This window comes from Spea bombifrons, chromosome 2 (assembly GCF_027358695.1).
Source record: "Spea bombifrons isolate aSpeBom1 chromosome 2, aSpeBom1.2.pri, whole genome shotgun sequence".
In the NCBI taxonomy this organism is placed as follows: Eukaryota; Metazoa; Chordata; class Amphibia; order Anura; family Pelobatidae; genus Spea; species Spea bombifrons.
Genome location: NC_071088.1, coordinates 93,841,130 through 93,866,226, shown reverse-complemented (window position 1 = coordinate 93,866,226; position 25,097 = coordinate 93,841,130). Strand labels below are relative to the sequence as shown.

General features: G+C 39.2%; 1 protein-coding gene across 3 annotated transcripts in view; it reads left to right on the top strand.

Moving 5' to 3' along the window:
• The first annotated feature begins 224 nt into the window (after window positions 1-224).
• Window positions 225-25,097, top strand: part of MCF2L (MCF.2 cell line derived transforming sequence like) — an 84,755-nt gene continuing 59,882 nt past the window's right edge. For 2 of the 3 annotated variants that reach the window (XM_053455242.1, XM_053455241.1), the window contains exons 1-3: window positions 225-295; window positions 5,452-5,497; window positions 5,735-5,923. In XM_053455242.1, the coding sequence (XP_053311217.1) occupies window positions 5,752-5,923 (172 nt within the window). In that variant the 5' untranslated portion in view covers window positions 225-295; window positions 5,452-5,497; window positions 5,735-5,751. The remainder of the gene's footprint in view (window positions 296-5,451; window positions 5,498-5,734; window positions 5,924-25,097) is intronic. The other variant, XM_053455243.1, reaches the window with a different exon arrangement.

The window sequence follows — 25,097 nt, the reverse complement described above, 5'->3', positions numbered from 1 at the left end:
CCGGAATGAGAAAGGTCATTGAAGGCAGGTGTTGGTTTGGATCCCTTCCATGAGTGGTGCTAAAATGGACATTGTCAGCAGGTGGCACCCTAGACCATTGATCCTGCTTCTTGACTCTCCTACTTCACATCCTCACTCCACCTCTGCTCCCTTTCGCTCTCCACCCCTCCACTATCTGCATGGACTGGGAACTGGTACAAACAGCTGGAGCCAGGAGAAAGTGCAAACACATCATGTAAGGAGGAGGATTCACACTCCACTATTCCCTTAATTCTGCCAGAAGACGCTTTCTCAGGTGAGAACAAAAAATAACCCACCTCACCCAGCATCTTCCTACCTGACACCTAAACAACTAGGTGCACATCGTCTTACTCTGGTAGACAGATCAATGATTATAGTTATAGAACATGCATTTTCAAATTGAATGTTGTTATTTTGTTTAAGCTCTAATCTGGTATTTAAAAGCTCACTCTGCTGCAGAAAACTGTGTTATATTTCCGCATAGTCCAAAACACTGTCGCCTGCTGCTTTGTGAGAGTCTTCAGCATAGATCATTCTTTATAGAAAATATTCCTTACAAGAGTCAGTCTCTTGGAAGGAATATTTTCTATAAAGAATGCTATCGCTTTACAGATGTTGTTAATATGGCTATTTATTGACTGTAGTTCTGCAAATATAGATATGAAAACACATATGGACATATAGTGTAATTTACTGCATTTTTAATTAAAACCAGGTATCTCTGGTTAGCCGTGCTCCACCGGTCTCTGCTGCGGTGCCAAAATGTTACGTCACTTATTCGGATATTTTGGATTGTATTGGATTAACAGTACACACTGGGTGCAAAAATACATACTGATGACCATGTGTCCAAAAATCAGCCATCAGCTTTAATAAAAGAAGAAATGTAAACTACAAATGATTAGATTAAGGAGAAATGAAGGGAGTTACAGAAATGATGATAAAGATCCAGATGACTGTCATACTTCTGTTTGGATTTTACAGAGGAAGGAGAAGACAAGAAATCTTAGAAAAGAGGGCCAGAGAAACATGTAAAATGTGTGTTTACAGAGAAGGAGTTCTACTTAAATTATCCAAAGTAGAACTTGAGAAGTCCCTGGATCAATGTGATATACTAAAGGTTATTAAAAGAGCTTCAGGGTGTTTTGGCAAAACCATTAGCTGACTTATTTCACCAGTCACTACTGGAAGGAGCAATTCCAGAAGATTGTAATGTAAGCAAGTTTTACTTTACTGAAGGGTGGTAGATAAATAGAAAAGCCTTCCAGCATAAGTGGTAAAGGCTAATACAGTGTGGCAACATAAGCATGCATTCAATAGGGATAAAACTTATTGAAAGACTGATTAAGAGTCCTAACCTCAGGAAAAATGGTTGCTATATGCCGTCACATTTTGTTTATATTCATAACAACAGCGTGACCCAGTGTTTATCAGCGATCGGCATTTTACGGATGTAGTGTAGTGCATTCAACTTTGTAGAAACAAATATTTATTTCGCTACTCAGTTTTACTTTCCTAACAATCAAATATCTCGTTAATGGGTAACCAAAGTTCAAGTAGGTCATACAATGTTGGTTTCACAAACCCTAGAAGCATCAGCTGGAAAATGGTTACTTCTGGAATGGAACTTGCTTTCAGCATTGATAAAAAACATACCATTTCCCTCAGAAACGCAGAGCAGAAATAAGTATGTTCTAAGAAGTTATCTTCAGCAAGTGCATCCATTATTTTTGGCATACTATTATCTATTACTATTACTATACCATTATCAGCTTATTAGAGAGATATATCATAATCTATTATTAAAATGTGGCAGTATTCTACCTAATACAGAAATATCTCTTACGGTAGGGTTAGTTCCAATACCCTCTTTTTCATTTAAACCACAGCGGATATCAATAAAAGTAAACTAGTATTTTAAAAGGAAGAATTTAAAAGTTAAGTTTAAACCTTTTCAAAATATTATTTACTCACTGTATTTAATACAAGTGTCTTTCTTTTGAAAGTTGCAGTGACGTCACGTTCCTTGAGACCCAAGTCTCAAGTCTGAAATAATATATGTGTTTTTTCCTTTAACCTGTTTCAAGCATTTTAAGAAGTTAGTATGTGAAGTTAGTATGTGAAAAAGGACTTGCCGTTTTGCAGGCATGAAATCACCAGCATATATTTTTACCAATTGCTTGACCCATCATCCATACCATATTGAAATCCATTCAGCTAATAATCTAATGTCCCAAAATGTTTGGCTAATGATGGCAGGAGCAACAATGCTCAATCTGTACAAGTCTTGTCTTGTCACATATACCCAGGTGACTATATGTAGAAAAAGCTCCTGGCAGTAAAAGCTTTAAAGCAGAGTAGCAGATGGTTTAATCAAATAAAAAACAAAGCAGACTTTTAGCTGTTTTTTTTTTTTTAGATTTTATAGGGAAAAAACTCATCACTGCCTCTCTTGCTATCCTATTAAAAAGCACTCCCTGAAAAAAAATAATTATTATTTCTGGGAAATATTAGGACATTTATAAACTTGGCAGCAGAGGTGGTTATCTGAAATATCGAGTGTGGATTTTTCTGTATGTCTCGTAGACCCTCTATATCTTTGTGAACCAAAGCCTACAATCACAAACTGCTTGTATGTACCGTATATTCCGGCGTATAAGACGACTGGGCGTATAAGACGACCCCCAACTTTTACAGTCCAAATATAGAGTTTGGACTATACTCGCCGTATAAGACTACCCCTCTACCCAGCGTACAACAACCAGCCAATCACGGCAATCGATGTACCTTACCGGTGATTTGCTGGTTGATTTGCTGACATATACATACATGCACTGCCCTTACACACACACACACACACACACACATATATAATATATATATCTATATATACACATCTACACATATGCCTGTCCATACATACACATTTATACACTGCCCTCACCACACACCCCTGCCTTTACACACACATGTATATGTATATGTGTATATATATATATATATATATATATATATAAATATATACACACACACACGTATGTATATATATATATACACACACACACACACACACCAGTATATATATATATACACACCAGTGTGTGTGTGTGTGCATATATATATATATATATATATATATATATATTTCTCCCCCCTTTCTCCCTATCTCTTACCTTATCTTCTGTCTTCTTTCTTCCATCCAGTTGTGGGAGCCCGAGGTCTGGCACTTCAGACCTCGGCTTCCCTGCTCTCTAATCACTAGGCGCCGGGACATGACATCACCCCTGCGCTCGGCATCAATAGCCGGCGCCTAGTGATTAGAGAGCAGGGAAGCCGAGGTCTGAAGTGCCAGACCTCGGGCTTCCCTGCTCCCTCATCACTACGCGCCGGCAATTGATGCCGGGCGCCGGGACATGACGGCATCCCTGCGCTCGGCATCAATAGCCGGCGCCTAGTGATTAGAGAGCAGGGAAGCCGAGGTCTGAAGTGCCAGACCTCGGGAAGCCCGAGGTCTGGCACTTCAGACCTCGGCTTCCCTGCTCCCTCATCACTACGCGCCGGCAATTAAAGCCGGGCGCCGGGACATGACGGCATCCCTGCGCTCGGCCTCAATAGCCGGCGCGTAGTGATTAGAGAGATTGGTGGCTTCGTGGGAACCTCCGGCTTGGTAAGTACCCGGCGTATAAGACGACCCCCCACTTTTAAGAAGATTTTTTGGGGTTAAAAAGTCGTCTTATACGCCGGAATATACGGTATTTTATTTGGAGTGGAATTACTCCAGCGGCAGACAAGCATCTGTATATTATAATCTTATTGTCCAGAGGCTAAGTGTAATGTACGAATGTCCCTAGTCCATGTAATGCCCCACTTATCACTTTGCCCCAGAACTGCTTTTTACGCTAGCCTCTACGTTTATTCTTGCTGGATGCTATAGCAATGTCAGAGCAACCTGAATAATATTCCATAAGGGTAATGTATAAACAACAGTTTGGGTGCAAAGTAGTAAAAGTGGAAAAATCGTTTTTTTTTGTTTGCTGTGATCGCATCACTTCTACATGTTAGCAGGAGAATTGTCTCATGTACTCCTTTGGTTTGATTCACTATGTCTTCTAATGCTGTGTTGTATGGAAGAGCTGTGGAGGTAGCTGTTAAATTGTATGTAGATGTGTCAGTTGTATTCTGTGTGAACTTCTACAGCTGACTCAAATGTTTAATATAGTCTGTTTGCTTGTGTGTAGTTTAAACAGGATAGTCAGGTTTGTAAAGAAGAACAATGTATGCTATAAGAGCAGTTTAGCATTAAATAATATCTACAGTTGTAGCAAATCAATCTGTTCTCCATAAAAAAAAATCTGATTTATGACAATAAGTAAACCAGCTCCACACATAATAACCAATGATATACAACTGAACCTGTGTTTCAATGAGTTATTGTATGCCTTCATTTTTTAAATCTTCTTTATTTTAAATCAAGAACAGGTTTAACTAAGTTGCTTAACTCTCAAACTACACAGGTTATGCAGATCATGTGTTGTACCCATAAAAACAGTACCTGACTAATGTGGTAAAAAGTTTATGAAAAATGCGAAAATTACATGAATATTAAATAAATGAATGAATTAAATCTCTGCCGTGCTTGAACTGCCCCGGTCCATTGTAAGTGCTATGATTGTGAAGTGTCTAGGAATAACAGAAGCTCAGCCACAAAGTGGAAGTCACAGAGCAGGGCCCCCAAACGCTGAAGCACATAGCACATAAAAAATCACCTGTCCTCTTTAGCATCACTCAATACAGACTTCCAAACTGCCTCTAGAAGTAACATCGACATAAGCATGGTACCTTGGGTTTCCATGGCCAAGCTGCTGGTCATAGATCACTAGATGAACTGGAATACTGGGAGTGAGCCAGGCCTTCTTACCCAACATCAGTGCCTGACCACACCATTGCTCTTTTGGCAGAATGGACATGAAGTCCCAATATCTGAGATTGGAATACGGAGCACTTTTTTTCTCTCCATCCTGAATCACTTTTAAGCATTGTTGGTAGATCAATCCTTTATGTCCTTTCACAAATGAGCTGTATGTTTAGATGAAAGACTAACACTTCATAGTATTATAGTTTTGAAGTTGCAGTTCAAAAATATTTTCCAATATGAGTGCGTTTGAAATGAATAAAGGGGTTTTCATTGAATTGCTAATGACCATCCACTTTGCTACATAGCCAGGTATTGTTAACATCAGCTTTTAAAGTTCCAAACGATTAAAGAAAGTGGCTTTCCACAATTTAAAGGGCCCTTTCTTAGAGAACCCACCCACCTGTCCACTCCCGTTCCTGATACTCCTGGGACCCTCAAGAAAATATTCAATCCATTTAAAAAAAAAAATAACAAAAAAAACATTGTTTGATATTACAATTAATATTGTTTTGCAGAGGGAGAAAATCAACCACAGCTACCTGCTGACCTGCGCAACCAAAGGTTAGTATTTTATCATTGCTCGGCTTAATTTCATTATATTAATTCAAAATACTATTAACTAAATAACTGATCATGTACTACATTTTCTTACTCCCTTTTACTAGAAACATTCTAATAACTAGCTAATAGCCCATTGTTGTATGCATTGTCATTTTCTAACCATAAAGAATGTAACTGCTACTTTGTATTATGGTCACAAGTTTTTAGGGTTCAATGTGGCCCTTGTTGCCTACACAGGTGCAGCCCTTTTATTCATGACTGAGTGTTGGAGACTCTTCCTGTGCAGGGAATTTGGGAATAGCAGTTGTTTAGCAACCCAGAGATCATCCAGTCACGATGACATTGAAGAGAATGATCACCAGGTGGAGGTGTCTGATGTCATTCAGCTTGTCCCTGATGACCAACCTGAGCTGGAGATAGAAGCAGGTAAACAAATGAGTTTTTTGTTCCATCATCTTTCACTACATTTGCAGTTTTACCATTTAAAGAACATCATTACAAAGCAGCATGCCGATCTTTGCTCTAATACTTAGTTTTTTATTCAAGTCTAGTGTAAGTGTATATTTTCATATATATCTTTTATGGTAGCAGTAATGCAGTGGCAACCCAGACGGTCTTCAAAGACATGTTTCTGTACAGGATTAATGCTATTGTTTCAGACCTACAGGTGTAGAAATGGCCCCTTTAAACTACCCCGGGGGTCTTCTTCTCAGTATTATATACTTTTGAGGGATGGTTTTAATATCCATAAATAAATGTTAAAAAAAACAAGAGATTGACAAAAATTAGGTGCAACATTATGGGTGAGCAGAGACATAGTAAAAACATGAAAAGGGCTCTGTGTAAAGAAAATTGTGAAACTGTAATGTAAAAAAGTCCTGGTGTATAGCCACATAAATGGAAATGTACTAATCATATACCGTATTTGCTCGATTATAAGACGAGGTTTTTTTCAGAGCAAATGCTCTGAAAAATACCCCTCGTCTTATAATCGGGGTCGTCTTCTAATCAGACCTCAAATAGAGGTCTGATTAGGAGACTAAGATCCAGATCCCCCGCACCGCTGCAGGGGACCTGGATCCTCCTGTCGTCGCCCCCCCCACACACACACACTTACCGGTGCTTCCGGAGGTGAAGTTGGCAGCGGGGGTTTGTATGCGTCCGTCGCAAATACCTTCCCCGACTGTCAGAGATCATTGTTCCAGAGTTCCTGATCTCTGACAGCCGGGGAAGGTATTTGCGACGGACGCATACAAACCCCCGCTGCCAACTCCACCTCCTTCCGGCTGCCGCGGAATGAGACGTCAACCCGCTGCCCCGGCAATACACCAGGAAATTGGAAGCACCGGTAAGTAAGAGTGTGTGTGTGTGTGTGTGTGTGTGTGTGTGTGTGTGTGTGTGTGTGTGTGTGTGTGTGTGTGTGTGTGTGTGTGTGTGTGTGTGTGTGTGTGTGTGTGTGTGTGTGTGTGTGTGTGTGTGTGTGTGTGTGTGTGTGTGTGTGTGTGTGTGTGTGTGTGTGTGTGTGTGTGTGTGTGTGTAGGGCATTTCTGGAATGCCTTACACCCCTATATGCCACTCTGGCACTTAGGGGGTTAAAAGGCATATTATGGGGCAGAGTGGCATATAGGGAGGTATAAGGCATTTCAGGAGGCAGAGTGGCGTTAAGGGGGCATTTAATAGTGCACTCTGCCTCCTGAAATGCCTTATACCTCCCTATATGCCACTCTGCCCCATAATATGCCTTTTAACCCCCTAAATGCCAGAGTGGCATATAGGGGTATAAGGCATTTCTGGAGGCAGAGTGCTCTATATAATGCCTTTTAACTCCCTTAATGCCACTCTGCCTCCTGGAATGCCTTATACCTCCCTATATGCCACTCTGCCCCATAATATGCATTTTAACCCCCTAAATGCCAGAATGGGATATAGGGGTATAAGGCATTTCTGGAGGCAGAGTGGCACATAGGGGGTCAAAAGGCATACCATGGGGCACAGTGGCATATAGAGGGTTAAAAGGCATATCATGGGCCACAGTGCCATATTGGTGTGGCAAGCCTGGGGGCAGATGTGCGTAACTGGGGGACAGGTTGGAAAATACAATAGAAAATATAAAAGAAATAAAAACAAAAAAAAAATATTTTTCTCAATCATAGCTTTTATTAAAAAAAATAGTTTACATGAATTAACATTTACTGGTAAAACTTTTTTCCTTTAGGGTCGTCTTATAATCAGGCTTTTTCTTTTTTTCCTAAGTTAATATTCAGATTTTGGGGGGTCGTCTTATAATCAGGGTCGTCTTATAATCGAGCAAATACGGTAATTTGATCCAGCATTAGAATACACATTAGGAAAGAAGAATTAGAACACATGTAAGCAGGTAAAGATAAAACCGAAATCTTAATATCACCTATATCACTTTTTTAATTGGTATAAACAAAAACTGAAATACTACTTAAAATTAAAAATTTCACGTCACCTGTGTCAGACCATAATACTGGCATAATATTTCATTAAAAAAAAGTTACAGTTTGAGAATGAATAATAACAAATATGCATTTCTGTTCTTGTGCATAAAACTTGTTTTGGCAGCTTTTTACACTGTACGGGTGCGAAAAATCTAGCAAGTAGACACAAAAATACCACTTCCCTTTATAAAAAACCCCCATGTTATTTATAGCACTTTCTATGTGACTATCTCCTTAACCTTATCCATATGCTTTGGAAAAATATTAACAACACACATTGTAAAGATATACGCAAAGAGCCGATTGAACTGCAGCAATTCCCTTCAAGCACTATTAATGATATCATTAAATTCTACTAGTCATAAACATTGAAAAATACCATTAGAGCAGGTGTAGTACAACTAAATTTCAGGTATATGTTTGACAAGTGTGCTTAATATGTATGGCAGAACAAATTAAATGAAAGACCTACAAAGTTTACATGCTGCACGGTAGTCTTTGTCAAGTACAACCAAGCATTTTTTCTCTAAATACATGAATATATTTTTTAACAGTTTGGGCCAAACATTACCTGTTTCTCAAAAAACCAACCACATACACTGACATGCACACACTAACATACCCACAAACACACAAGCAGACACACACACTAACATATTCATACACGTACACATACTCACCCAGGCACTCACACTAACACAACCGGACACACACACAGTTACCACACTCAAATGCATATATATACAGTATATACACTAAATATTTAGAAATATATAAATGAACTATAGTGCCATTGTTATCAACAAGGTGAATTTCGAATCTAGTCAGTTCAAGACAGTTTCTTTAGGTGAAAGTGTCTGTTATTGGTTTGATTGAGCTTATTAAAGTTCCAAGCATTCATTACACACCTTGTAAACTGAACACAAAACAGCAGCAGTTTAACCAAGTACATGAAGTAATATAATTTATGTACTGTCAATACTAAAACGGTATACCTGAAACAGACAGAGTTTAATCCGCAGAATGCAAAGAAGCTACAGTAATCACATCCTACAGTGAAAAACATGTAACTGTTCCAGGGGTGCAGAAATAGTGGCCTTTACAGCAAGACTAATATCCGAAGCAAGATGGTTCGAGTACTGCTTCTTTTATTTAACACTTTCAGTATAAAACCACATACCTGGATTCATTTGGCATAGTGGAGTCTAGGAACCAATGCCTTGTCCATATGCGGTAGCATCACAAGGACCCCTATCACAGATTGCTAAATGCTGAACGTTTATTTTAAAAATATTTCTGACCTTATAACGCTTATCTTTTTTTCCTTGATTGTTCTAAATATACTTTTACCCACAAGTCATTTCCTGAGGGAAGCCCAAAGAGTTCACAATATCTTAAGTGTTCTGAGTTGGAGGAAAGCAGTGATGTCACTAGATATCACAGTGCACTTCCTGTTAGACCAGGAAGTATTTGTGCTTAAAATAGCAATCTTTTATTTTTCAAAACAAGGCATATTTGTGTAATTGAAGTATCTTTTGAGAAGACATGGAAAAGATATCAAATTCCCTTGCAAAATGTTCTCTTTTGTCCCTAAGGCACCAGTAGGTGCTGCAGCTTTCACGTCAGAACACCTTTATAGAAACAGGAACGCAAAGCCCAACAACAGTCTGCCTCCCGATTCACTATAAAGCCCCCAAAGTCACCCAAGTCTTCCAATTAGTTTGTGGACTCATGGAACATCTGGCACATTAAATAAGTATATGAGGTCTACCACTAATGACAATAATACAGTACATAGTGGTGTCCTAAAACATTTAGCTCACGTCTTTCAACTCCAATAATATTTGCCAGATGCCAGATTTGGGGAAAAAACATTTTCCTTTGTGCCTCCAACAGCTTAATTTTTTATTTTCCTGCCAGAAAGAGATATACATGCAGAACACTAAACACAACAGTCCAGTATTTTAATCATATAAGCCATATGTTGTATAGTATGTTAATCTTATAAACTAGATGTATTTGATAGGTATATCCATAATATGTTCTATTGTGTTGCACTGGTTAGTGTTGCATTGTAAGTCTGTTTTCTGAGCATTCTTTGAATGCATTGTTGATGAACATATTTCTGATTTGTAAACTAAATTTGTTGGTAAAATTGAGTTACATTTAAAACTTACAGTCTGACCGAGGCTCCAGCTTCCTGTCTTATGCTACGCTATAAATTATGCGGATTCCATATTTCATTATTCTGGCCCCTTCCTCCTGTTTTGTTGACCTCCGGACTTCCTTTTGGAAAGTCAGTAAATGGGAAATAGATGGTCATCTTTCGTTATTGGCTGTGCAAAAATGTGTCCACGTCTTGGCAATGTTAATGTGATCTCTGTATGTACAGAGACAAAGCGTAACCTCTTCAGTACCAGTATGTCGGTTCAACCATCATTCCCCTGTAAATAGTGTACCCATGTAAACTATATATTTTTTTTTTCAAGGCGAGACAGAGCTTTCTTTTGATACTTGGGTTACACGATTAACTGAACATTTAGTATGAGTGGTTTAGTAAAAACTAGAGAAAAATTGAAAAAAAACATATTTTCATGCAAAATATGTTAAATTTACAGGAAATACCCTCAACATTCAGGTAAATACCTTAGTTATATACAGTCATGGCCAAAAGTTTTGAGAATGACACAAGTATCGGTATTTTGCTTCAGTGTTCTTAGATATTTATGTCAGATGTTACTATGGTATACTGAAGTATAATTACAAGCATTGCATAAGTATCAAAGGCTTTTATTGACAATTACATTAAGTTTATGCAAAGAGTCAATATTTGCAGTGTTGACCTCTGTTTTTCAAGGCCTCTGCCATCTGCCCTGGCATGCTGTCAGTTAACTTCTGGGCCACATCCTGATTGATGGCAGCAAATTCTTGCATAATCAATGCTTGGAGGTTGTCAGAATTTGTGGGTTTCTAAGGATTGACCACCAATTCTCAATGGGATTAAGGTCTGATGAGTTTCCTGGCCATGGACCTAAAATATCAATGTTTTGTTCCTGAGCCACTTAGTTATCACTTTTGTCTTATGGCAAGGTGCTCCATCATGCTGGAAAAGGCATTGTTTGTCACCAAACTGTGCTTGGATAGTTGGGAGAAGTTGCTCTTGAAGGATGTGTTGGTACCATTCTTTATTCATGGCTGTGTTCTTAGGCAAAATTGTGAGTGAGCCCACTCCCCTGACTGAGAAGCAACCCCAGACATGAATGGTCTCAGGATGCTTTACTGTTGGCTTGACACAGAACTGATGGTAGCGCTCACCTTGTCTTCTCCGGATAAACGTCTTTCCAGATGCCCCAAATAATCGGAAATGGGATTCATCAGTGAACATGACTTCCCCCAGTCCTCAACAGTCCAATCCCTGTACCTTTTGCAGCATATCAGTCTGTTGCTGCCCTTCTTGACACCAGGCCATCCTCCAAAAGTATTTGCCTCACTGTGCATGCATATGCACTCACACCTGCCTGCTGCCATTCCTAAGCAAGCTCTGCACTGGTGGTGCCCTGATTTGGCAACTGAATCAACTTTAGCAGATGGTCCTGGCTCTTGCTGGACTTTCTTGGGCGCCCTGACGCATTCCTCTCTGCTTGAAGTTCTTGATGATCCAATAAATTGTTGATTTAGGTGAAATCTAACTAGCAGAAATATCCTTGCCTGTGAAGCCCTTTTTGTGGAAAGCAATGATGACAGCACATGTTTCCTTCCATGGTTAACAGAGGAAGAACAATGTTGTCAAGCATCACCCTCCTTTTAAAGCTTACAGTCTGCTATTCTAACTCAACCAGCATAACAGAGTGATCTCGAGCTCTGTCAACACTCTCACCAGGGCTGAAATGCAGTGGAAATGTTTTTGTGGGGTTAAGTTCATTTTCATGCCAAAGAGGGACTTTGCAATTGATTGCAATTCATCTGTTCACTCTTCCTAACATTCTAGAGTATATGCCAATTGCATCATCTAAACTGAGGCAGCAGACTTTGCAAATTAATATTTGTGTAATTCTCAAAACTTTTGGCCACGACTGTTGAATTCCCATACTTTCCCAGCAGATACAGGGCACATATTAGCAGTAGATGTCTACCCAGAGGCAATAGCCTTTATTCCAAAAAGGAAAAAGCAGGTCCCTCATTTACCAAGTGAGTCAACGCAGTCAGGGGGATCTAGGTGACTGTCCTTCCCCTCATATATACTGAAGGACACTTTACACCATACCTAGACCTGAAATGCAGTCTGCCCTTGAAAAGAACAAGGGACTCATCAATGCAGGCATTCAGGAAATTTATCACAAAAGAAATTGATAATGGGCCTTAATTTATACAGTTGGTCAAATTGTGGGTCACCTCTAGGAGGGATTGGGTATTATCATTAAAATGAAGGAATCTTAGAAGATCCAAAACGTTATACATTTAGTTCACATTTACAGTGAATTGTATTGTTTTCAATTACATATGGTTCCCCACAAGAAAGGATTCATTAGTACCTTGGATGAGTAATCATATACTGTCACCATTAATACATTTATGAGAGTTCACACAGAGTTAAACCACACATGGGCCTGTTCACTTGGCTACATGTATTCATTTGAGACATTACATAATTTTAAGTATAATGTGAAAGCTGTACAACCCTTATTAGATAATACTTGCCGAATGACCTAAAATGCTTATCGTCAATTTATATACAGTCTCTGATTTTAACATTAACACCAGAAATGATAATGTTAATTACGGTAATTATTTATTACCACGGATAATTTATTTGTACAGATTAAGCCCACGGGATAAACCAGGATTTCTGTGGATGGAGATTTGTGTTTAGGGCATCATGCATTCTGTTTTATTTGCTGCATTTAATATCCCAAAATATAGGGCTCTTTGCTTTTGCTTGAAGTCTGAGCAGAAAACAGCCTATTAAATAAATCATTTATTGGTAAAACCGCTTTTTTGAACCGTTTGTACCCATCTGAAATTTAGAGGTTGAGCTATACCCGTTTTTGTCTGTTTGCTTCACCACTCTCTATTAAACGTTTAGATTTGTTCGCTTTTGTTGTCTGCTGTCTACAAATTTGTATGACAGTTGCAAAAATGTCACAGACTTCTGTTATAAAGCCGCTCATAGATCAGGTGTAGAATTCACCAACTGTTACACTCAGCGGTTGCAGCTGTCCCTGTTTCTAGACTTGTACATTTAAGCCATCACAGAATGTTGGTGAAAGATGTTTCTAGGACAATTGCATGAATCTCTGTCCTGACACAAGCTTGTCCCTTCTGGCATTCTCTTACGCAGCCCTACATTCTTATCTGTACACCGCACTCTGCTTCTCTATACTGCACCAGTGCCCTAGATTCGTTATTTTATTGTTCATTTGGATTCCTTTTTTACCCCCCTCTCTGTGAACATTCCGTGCGACTGTGCCATACTGTGCATAATTTTGTTTCCTTGGAGATCAACGCATGGAGAGCGAAGTGCATTAGAATGGACCAGAGCATGCATACAAACAGGGTTTAGATCAGACAAGGGGCTTTCTGTGTACCCTTACTTTTGCCGGAATGCAGAACTGCTTTCAAAGTGTTCCAGAAAGCTAACCCAAAGTTTTAGAGTTGGAAAATCTTTCTGCTTTTCTTTGGTGCTTGTAGTTTTGTGAAGATAAAAAATAAATCACTGAGGTAAGTGCCTTTTCACTCTATATGCTTTGTTTCTACTACTTTATATATATTGTTAATGACCAAGTTCTACACAAGCCATTTGGATGTGACTTCACAAATAATGTGCAGCACAGCTATACAGGTCAAAAATTGCAAATCTGTTTTGGTAAAGCGCTCTCAAGAGTGTGCTTTTGGTTCTGAGGGTCTCTATGTTCTAATCATGTTCCGAGTTCCATGTTTCTCCCGTGACCTCTATGTATTATTTATCATGCAGCAACCTTGGTATTTTGTCATGATCACACATACAAACGTTGTAGCAGGTTACTTATTTTTGGTAAACAATATATTATTTCGTTTGTGATCCGTAATTTGTAATGATTATGATCTACATGTTTTAAAGTCTTTATACTTGCTATAAAGGAAATATTTTGAAGACTTGTGTAACTTTGTAACACAGACATCGGCATCACTAAGTTAAATTAGTGTTAGCGTTGGCAAAGTGGGTTTCCCAGGCTGGTACACCTGAACAACAACAATAAGCAGTTGTTCCCTTTAATCACTTTGCCTAGCTCCTTCATGGTTTCATGTTAGTAAATGCCTCTTCTATGTTCAGTTCAGAGAGATAAAACAAATTGTACATTTTAAGAACTCTTATACATCCAGACATTTAGCTGATCTACCACCAGATGGCAGGCGTACAACAGAAATTACAGCAACCTATTTATAGTGAGCAACAGGCCCCTGTTATGTTAACAGTTGAATGCGTGTGTGTGTAGTCGGAAGACACCTGTTAAAAAACACATATGTAAAAATGCAACAAAGTCAGGGGCCAGCCTAAAAGCCAAGTGTATGCTAGTTAATATTATATTACTCAAGGTACTGCTTTTATTAGTGGAATTTGGTTGCTTTAAAAAAAAATCACTGATAGAAAAAAAATAATACAGAATTTTAAATGTCTAATGTGAAATGTTTTTTCTGTGTGTGATAAGCATACCTGAGAACTCTCCAGGTTGTGCCCGGAGACTCCGGGAGAAGCACTGCTTCTCCAGGTCTCCGGGTCACTACGAACTATCTCTGGGTTGCACGAGCGTTGTTGAGGGATGCCCCACTGCCTGCTTGCTTCCCCTCCTACCACCGATGTCAGCGGGACCACCAGCATCCCGAAAAGGGAGGTCTGTAGGCAGCTGAAGCTTGAATTTTCCTAGTTATAGTGAAAGGTCAATTTAAACTTCAATACTGTGGCTGCTTTCTGAATGTTTGGTAGGCCTTGCTTTCTATTGAATTCAATATTGTGGGTTGGGGAGGTACAAGTATTGTGCTGCCATGCTGAGAGAGAAAATTGCCTTAAACTGGCAAATAAAATAAAGTATTTTAGTAAGCTGACTAAATACATAAAAATACACAAATTAAATAGGCAAATAAATATAACATTTTCTTTCCTAGTCTTGGTGGTACTGTTCATTTATTTGTTATTTGTGGAAAATCTTGCAAATGCTGCCCAATGACCGGCTTGCTGTCTGCAATCGTCTGTGTTCCTGCTGGATATGCACGATGTGTGGTTCAGTAGGCAGGATTGACTTGTAACGCTTCATTGGTCATGCCTCGCATATCTAAGCTCACACCAGGTTAACTGTAAGACCGTGGCGAGCTGGGATTTTATAAAGCAGGTTGTCACATTGAAGGCAAAGGTCTGCTTCTCGAGTTTTGGAGATGAAAGGAGGCTAGCTGTCATGTAGGAAACTAGCCTAATCCTTCCCTGGGACTACATTTTAACAAATGCATTATGTATGTGCAACTTCAAAATGAACACCGTAAAGACAGTACATATGCTACGTCCTGGTTTGTTTTGCCTCTCCTACAGCTAATTATGTCCCTCAAGCAGTTAAGCCCACCATTGTTTACGGAAAGCCCCTCCCTCTTGCAAAGCCACTCCCTCCCTATATATTTTATATACCATATTTGGCAGAGCTAGGGGATATCTGGCCCCATTGGCTCACAGGGATTTTAATGTTTTTATATAGCTCTTGGAGTTAAATGAGCTATATAACAGTAGAAAATGTAACTTGGGGGTACATACATTAGTGCATGTATTATGACCTGTGCGATGACAGGCGGGATACCTTACAGAAAACGCAGGGGCCAAATGGACACCCAGCTGGATTAGAGTGCTTTAGGGGATATGAGCATACTCATACTCCAGCTACCCGGAGCCTCCAGCGCGGATAGGAGGTCTTGCCAATGTCAGTGGGCAGTCCTGCCACCATCGTGGGACACACAATATTTTATTTAATGGGGAAGTGGGCGTGAGCAGGACGTGCTGCAATGCCGCTTCCACGATCCAGAGTTTCCCTTTAGTGACTCGGAGCCCCTCAAGAAGCAGTAGTTTAGCTGGAGTCTCCGGGCAAAACAAGACAAGTTCCCAGGTATAGATATGAGGCCTTTCTATGTTTACTTTTCTTGACTTTTATGCAGCTTTTGTTCTGGTGGGCACAAGTGAACCATTTGCTTTATTATTGTGGGATTACAGTGGGTTGGTTTTGGTAGTCTGTATAATAATATGTTTTGGGTCACTATATTTCTATTTATGACAAAAACGTAAACTTCTCTCTAGTGACTAAATCTCAACAACTGCAAAGGCTGACAATCATCGGAAGCTGAATTTCATTATTAAAAACTAGTAAATATTGTAATCTATTAAAAGTTATTCGGGAATACATTATGTAACACTGAGAAAATGTGAAATATAGATTTTAAATCTTCTTTGTTAAATATTTTGGGAAATTGATATCATATAAAAATCCTATTTACATACCATTTGCTTCATTGTATTGGATTTCTCTTTCAACAACTGGGACCTGATTAATTCTAATTTACTATGGTCTTGCTAGAACTTCTACTACTGCTACTGCAAGTGCTTCTATATATATGCTGAAACATTTTGCCAGAGGCAAATTACTAAAATAAGGCAGACCTAAACGGACCGTACCATCAGAAGACCAGGATATGACACTTACATCATTATGTAATTAAACATATGCATCCACAATTAAAGTTAGCTGAATCGTGAATGCACTACCAGAGTGAGCAAAAGACAAAAAAATCTGAACATTTAGTGTGAGCCGAACAAACAAAATTTCACAGTGGAATCAAAATGTATTAAAAGTTCATGTTAGAAGATGGCCGCATTAGAGCACTGCGTAATATCATGGCGCTATATAAAACAATGATGAGAGACTGAAACCACAAGTGTGTAAGCCCTACAATTAAATATGGTGCAGAAAATATTCAGGTGTGGGGATGCTTTGCCTATTCTAAAGTTGTTGACTTACACAAGATCAACAACACTTTGACGAAAGAGAAGTACCACTCTACAGAGACATGCCATCTCTAGCTTGAAGATTTGTGGAATATTATTTTTAAGTAGGACGACAATCCTAAACACACAGCAAAGATGTGCCAGGCATATCTGAAGTCTAAGAACTGTCAAAGAGTGGACGTTGGCCAAGCGTTCACACCGTAATGACCAGACCTTCACCCCATTTAGGAATATTAGGCAAAACACACTGTGACATCTCTAGGGGTTCTCTGGGATGATGTAACTGATTCCTGTAACAATGTGGACTGTAAAATTGTGCACAAACCTGTTGAATCGATGCCAGACAGAGTTAAAGCTGGCATTAAGATAACTATTGAGATTTGTTTTTTTTTTTTTTACTTTTATTAGTGAAAAATTGTGGGGGGGGGTTAGATATATTGTATATTTTGTAAAACATTGATTTTTTTTTTTGAAAATGTTAAAATAAAAGCAAATCGTAGTGGACTTTTAGATTCTTGCATATATACAAGCACATGATACTAATAAAATACCAGATTTAGGTATGACTGTTAGATTAAAAGCACAGCTAATTATTTATGTACATAGAGTCCGCTGATACTCCTTTTACAACAATACTAGAAATCGCTCTTAACTATATTCTGCAAATTATTGATTAATGATGTGCAGACGTCCCACACATGCAAAAAATAAATAAAGCTAATGCTTACGTAATCAATATACATGTCCTTGCTCAAGCACTAGGAAGGTCAAATATTCAAATGACATTTTTTAAAAATAGCAGGCCTGGAGGACCAGACCAAAATTACGAAGAAACGATAGTTTATATTTATTTTTTTGTCTTTATTATTAATATTATAAGTATCATTATTAGTTTGCGTGCAAATAGTCTCTGTAACTGCTGCACACAATATGAATAGAAACGTCTTGGGTACAGTAATGCAGAAAGATGCTGTATTTCTGGTGCAAATAATATTCAGAGATCGCCTTTTTGTGACCCAAGGTGATTAATAAAACTCAGAACTCTGTCTCCAATCACAAGCATGTTGCCTCTGCTTTACAGTGGGGAGCGGTAGAGAGAGTGTGTGTTCTCACTTACACCTCCTTTTGTGCTAAGGACCTAGAGCTAATTGTCATGCAGTGCTGTGGAGCTCTGATGTAGTCTGCTCCAGTGATAGAGGGAAGAATACCTCTTCTGATGCTTTCTTGAAACATAAGAGAATGAGAGAGACGTATATAAATATATTTTAAATGAAGATACACAGAAATGGCCTTAGAAGAGCTAATGCGGAGATTAGATGCGGTTTCCCAAAATACTGGTAGGAGGAGCTGCTGCACTTGAATGTCCTTTTTGTTGCTGTAGTAAATGCTGGGCTTTTCAAGGTATTTGTATATGTGTTTATGATAGATTTTATGCCTAATTTACATAGATTTATTGGGTTAAACCTGTGCTTTTTGTTTCCTTTTATTACCGACTAGTTAAAATATGTACAATTGATTCCATTAATATATGTTACCTGCTCAGTGTTCTGTACAAAAATGTACAATTTTAGAATGCTAACACTAACAATATTAATGTTGATTGAAAATACATTAAACCTGTTTTTGGCTCATCTTCAAGGTCACGTTCATGGTTTTCTTGTATAGCACTTCAGGAAGAATAGTGAGAACGAAGAGAGGATATCATGCCAAGTCATGTATTTCTCAGCTTTCAGATAAGGAATGGGTTAATCTGCTCAATATACACTGCATCTCTGTTATCACACAACAAATTTGACACATTCATGCATTAGGCTAATTATATAAACATTTAATGTAAATTACAAAATCCTGCAGGAGGGTAAAGACTTGACCATGTGCTGCATGAGTCTTATACATGTCACATGTAATGTGTGAAGCCCACGGTACATGGTGTGTGGGGGATGTAATACAGGCTACATCCCTCCGTTTGAATTCCAAGTACCATAGGGAAGGACGATGACAAAGACGATGTGTCATTGACTGTAAAATGTGAATGTGACTAAGTGGATATGGGTTGATTTTCATGTCTGAACCCAAAATGGCAATATGCATCACTCGATCAAATGTTTGTAAAGGCATAGCTTGTGTGTGTGTGTGAAATGGAAATCACTTTATGTGTGATTTCAAAAATCTTGACTGAACAGCATGTTCGGTGCAAATACAAAGATGCAGTAAATATGTACTGGAAACTTTGATTTAAAAGAAGTGTCAGACATGATTAGCTTTTTGGCCTTCTGGATGGGAATGGGATGGGTTAATTCCTGACTTGTGGAAATAAGTAGACCATTAATTTGGGTTGACATTTGGGTAATAGGGTTATCAAAGTGTCCCTAAAGCCAGGATAAACAGCTTTAAAAATGTTAAAGTTGTACCTAATCCCTGGTTCCCTATGGAAAATCACACTTCTTGGGTGATATTGTACTTGTTTGTTTTTAGTGAAGGAACGCCAGTCAACAGTAGATTTCTTTTTTTCTGTGATAAATACATTTTTAAAAAGTTTGGCTTGAAGTTACTGGTATAGTAAACTGTCCCACAGTAAACTGAAATGGCCACAAAGACATATGTGACTATTATGGTTTCGACCCCTTTCAATATCTTAAGTAGCAGGTCAACCATGCCGTGCTTGCACACAGTTTTCCGAGGTTAAAGTTGGCATGCAGATTGCCAAGATCCCCTTTTCTGAAAACATTTTCGTGTAATTGCACCCATTTGTAAACCTTTTCCCCACCTACAAATATTTCTAATGCACAGCCCTCAGGCACTAAAAGGGTTAAACATGAAACAGCTAACTGTTGTCAGTTACATAGTTATATTTGTCATCACTTATCTTTGGGTGATATTGTTGGGTACCCAGTGATACCGTATACAATTATGGACTAATTTGTATCCTCCCTAAACACACCTCTCGTGTTGCACGCACATTATAAAGGTGAATGCACACTACTATTAGGATTAATATAAATTGTAGAAGTGAAAACAGAAAATGTGCCAATTGCTTTAAAAACATTCCAATTGTTTTTTTGTTAATATCTGAAAGGGAAACTGCTGAGGTTTGTGTACATTTAACATGCTTTTATCAAAACCCAGTATCGTTTTTTGTATAGTTCAACTGGTATTTTTGAGATCTTTAATTAAAAAGAGGCTTTTTTTACCCCACGGAAGCTGAGAACTATGTTATAAGTTGGCATAACTATCATAATAATGAAGTTTCCTTTTCTGTAGTTATTGTCCTCAATCCACCCTTACCTAGGCTAATAGAGACAAATAATCGTATTATATTCTATTTATTTATCCCACCATGGCAGGGCTGTTACTTTAGGCCCATATTCATCAACATAAACCTGAAGCAATTGTACAATAAAATGCTAAATTTATAATAATCACCATAGTGATCTGTTAATTAATCCTGATTTACTACGACCCATCATTTTTGTTATTATGGTCCTTCGAATTAAAAATAACAACGTCCAGGGGCGTACCTAGAGTATTTGGCACCCGGGGCGGATCCTGTAAGTGGCACCCCCCCCCCAAATGTAAAGACATCTACAAAATTATGTTGGCAAGAATATTTATTGCACCAATTTGTAAACTGTATGTCAACTGTAAACAACAAGAAATCTGAAAAAAGAAATTAATATTTACTGAACATATAATAGTGCTTTCTTTAATAACCCCCCCAAAAAAACAACAAACACAACAAGTTTCTAAGAAGACCTAACAAATGAGTGACAAACATTACAAATTAAGTACTGGCTAAGCAGCTAAAGACACTATAAACTAAAAAAAATTCTGATATTATAATCAGGAGTCACCATAACATTGTTCTCTTTTTATTTAAGCATTTGCATATATAGTGGTGTTGCCATGTCGACTCATGATTATATATACCATATGAACCAGACACTGACTGTGGTATAGCATGACACCTATCACTATATACTGAGCCAGGCAGTGACGGTGGTACAGCATAATGCCTATCACTCTATAATGAGACAGACGTTGACGGTGGTGCAGCTTAAGTAATTTCATTATATATTGAGGCAAACATTACAGTGAAACAGCATAACTCCTATCACTATACACTGAGCCAGATACTACAGTGGAACAGCATAACACCTATCACTATAACTGAGCCAGATATTGATGGTGGTACAGCATAACCGCTATCTTTATATACTGAGCTAGACACTTATAGTAGTACAACATAACTATCATTATACACTGAGGCAGACATTGACAGTTGTGCAGCACAACTGCTATCATTATATACTGAGACACGCGCTGACAGTAGTACAACATAACTGTTTCCATTATATACTGAGGCACGCGCTGACGGTGGTACAACATAACTGTTAATATATACTGAGGCCCACATTGCCGGTGATACAGGATAACACCTATCACTTTATAGTGAGCACACATTGACGGTGGGGCAGCGTAATCCATATCACTATACATTGAGCCTGACATTTACAATAATGCAGCATAACCCATATCACTATATACAAAGCCATTGATGTGGTGTAGGCCTACCACTTCAGTGTCTGGCTTAGTATATAGTGGTAGGGGTTATGCTGCATTATTGTAAATGTCTAGATCGATGTATAGTGATAGGGATTATGCTGTACTGCCCTCAACTGCAGATCAGGGGAAGACTGTGAGAGTCAGTACAGCCTTCCCTTCTTCTGACTGCATCGTGACATTGGGAGGTCCTCTCCCCGTAATCATCCCCAAAGTCCATTTGTCCCCTACGTCACTAAACCACAACTCTCTTTTAATTACTCCCTGTAGTTCAGGTATAGATCAAATAAACAACACATGGAAACAGCACGTGCAACTGAATAAGACATAAATATCCTGTATTTACAGGTATACATAAATAATGTATGGAAACATAGCATTGCAGGTATAAATCAACAGAACACACAAACCCAGCATTGCAGGTATAGATCAACTGGAAATCACTCAGCACTGAAGGTATAGATCAAATAAACAACACATGGAAACAGCACCCCAGGTATTGATCAACTGAATAAGACATACAAATCCTGTATTTGCTGGTAAACATAAATAATGTATAGAAACATAGCATAGCAGATATAGACCAACACATTAACACACAAACCCAGATTTTCAGGTATTGATCAATTGGAATTCACATAAAAACTCAGCATTAAAGTTATAGATAAAACACCCTAAATTACAGGCATAGATCACAGATTGCACACCCCAAAGCCAGCGTCCACATTGCCCACATAGAACCTGACCAGCACCCTGCGGTGGGGGTGCAAGGCCTCTGTCTCCCAGCTCTGCCACTGTACGGAACAGTATAGAGTGATGGGAGTTATGATGTACTTTAGAGCATAATTATAATGAAAAAGACATTGGAAATGGTACAGCATAACACCCATCACTCTCACACATTTACCAATCAACACTTACCAATCCACAGATTCCACACATACCACACATACCAATCCACAGATTCCACACATACCAATCCACAGGTTCCACACATACCAATCCACAGATTCCACACATACCAATCCACAGATTCCACACATACCAATCCACAGATTCCACACATACCAATCCACACATACCAATCCACAGATTCCAAACATACCAATCCACACATACCAATCCACAGATTCCACACATACCAATCCACAGATTCCACACATACCAATCCACACATATACCAATCCACACATATACCAATCCACAGATTCCACACATACCAATCCACTCTCACTGCCACTCAGTCTTAATGAATGATTTCCTACCTTCTTTTCTACTTCTTTTCTTCTTCTTTTCTTCTTACAGCAGTCTTATCTTTTTACAGCAGTCTTGCTCTTCGCTCCTCTTCTTCTGTCTTCTTCCGGGTCAGAGGGCACTGTGGGCGCGGCTTCAGTGCCGCCGGGGTTTGTTGTCAGATCCCGGCGGCACTGAAGCCGCGCCCACAGTGCCCTCTGCACAGCAGCAGTTGCCGCGCGGATCGCAAGGGAGCAGAATCGGAGGTCTTTAACAGACCTCCGGCTCCCTTGAGTGATTTTAAGCCGGTTCAAGGGAACCGGCTTAAAATCACTCAAGGGAGCCGGAGGTCTGTTAAAGACCTCCGATACCGCTCTCTTGCGAGCCTGCTCCTCCAGCGGCGGACATTACTGTCCGTCTCTGGAGGGGTGCCGGGTGCCGGCAAGTTGGCACCCCCCTGATGAGCGGCACCCGGTGCGGACCGCCCCCCCCGCCCCCCGCTAGGTACGCTACTGACAACGTCTGCTGTCTTTAATATAAGTACAATAATCTGTTCTAACATTTAAATTCACTTCCTGTCAACTAACAGGATCAGCCAGTAAGAAGCTTCTTTAGTAGTCACGTGCTACAGTCAGTAAGAGGAAGCTGCTTCGGATTCTAAGGGACTAGCAAGGCCTAGAATTACAGTTTCTATTCTACCACAGCATATGTACAGTTATTTTTACATGGCTACCATATCATTATTTATGTTTAGACATAACATTTTTATGGATAGCTAATGGACGTAGCCTAAAAGCAATAGGGACAGGCAGGGCTAGGTAGCTACATGGGACAAGCAGGGCTAGGTAAGTATGTTTTTTAGGTGAATGTTGGCAGGCTGAAGGAATGTTCTGGAAGGTGCAACGCGTGCAAGTATGCTGACCTTTCATTGATCAGTTACCTGTTAGTGTCCTCATGAGGGATCAGTTGGCGGGAAAAATTATCAAAAGAGCTTTTTAAATTGGCAGCCGAGCTTACCGTTTAACCTGTCTGTCACCGTCGATGATCTGAGCGGTGGGCAGATATAGGTCATGGTTAAAGGAGAGAAGACCATTGCGTTCACAATAAGCAGAAAAATAAAGGTCATGAGGATAGGAGGAGGACCCCCTAAGGTCATTCAATAACCGTATGCCAGCATTTTGCATTTATGCAAGTATCCTCGAGAAAAGTGAGCTGATTTGTGCAGCTGACCTTTTTAACATGTGGATTCAGTGCTTAAAGCTTAAAGTCACACTATGACAAGAAATTTAGATACAAATTGGCAGTTAGAGGTCCCAGAGATATGGGATTAAGCAATATAGCATGGTTTTACCTCAACAGAAAGTAGGAATTTGTTACGCATATAATGATTCCCAATCATAATGATTCCCAATCTAAATTTGAGCATGAATGTGCAAATTGCACAAGAACTCACTTTTTTTTGTTTTTATTTGCTTCCAATGAATGCAACAAGGGAGTTGCCATTCCCATTTACGGTTTTCTCATTCCGTTTTCACCCACTAACACCTCCAGCCACACGACCCAATATATGTATCCCCATTTTGACACCTAAAATGTTGGGCGTACGTGAAAAATCCCTCAGATGTTACCAAATTACAAGTTTATTTTCATTGTGTGACATTTTGAGTATTTTCTCAAAACACACTACACGATTACTTTTGCTAAACTGTGTCATCAAAATTTTGTGGACATCCCCCTTAATTGTTGAGTGTCAGGTGAATGAAATCAAGCACATAGGTTCACTGTAAGTGCTATTGTTGTGAAGTAAAAGTGTCTACTAGTAACAACAGTTCAACCAAGAAGCAGTAGACCACGCACACGCACACAGATTGAGGCTGACGAAAGCTGAAGCGCATAGCATATAAATTGCCTGTCCTTTCGTGGTATCACTCACTACAGTTCCAAAATGCTTCTGGAAGCAACATCAGCACAAATGAGTTGCATGGCTGTGCATTCGTGGATAAAACAAGGTCCATAAAGACTTAGTTTGATGAGTTTGGCGTGGAGGAACTTGAATGTCTTGCATACATTCCTTACATTAACCCTATCAAACACCTTTGGAACTGACGTTGGTGGCCGTTCCTGCTGACCTCATGGGACACACCCCTATTTTTAAGGGAAATGGGCGGGCAGTGGGGCATATGAAGACCCTGCTCTCCGACTCGGAGGATTCAGATGTTGAACTGGAGAAGCAGTGCTTCACCCGGAGATCTCCGGGTCGAACCCGGAGAGTACCCAAAAATGTATATACAGTTGGGCTCAAAAGTCTGCATACCCTGGAAGAAATTGT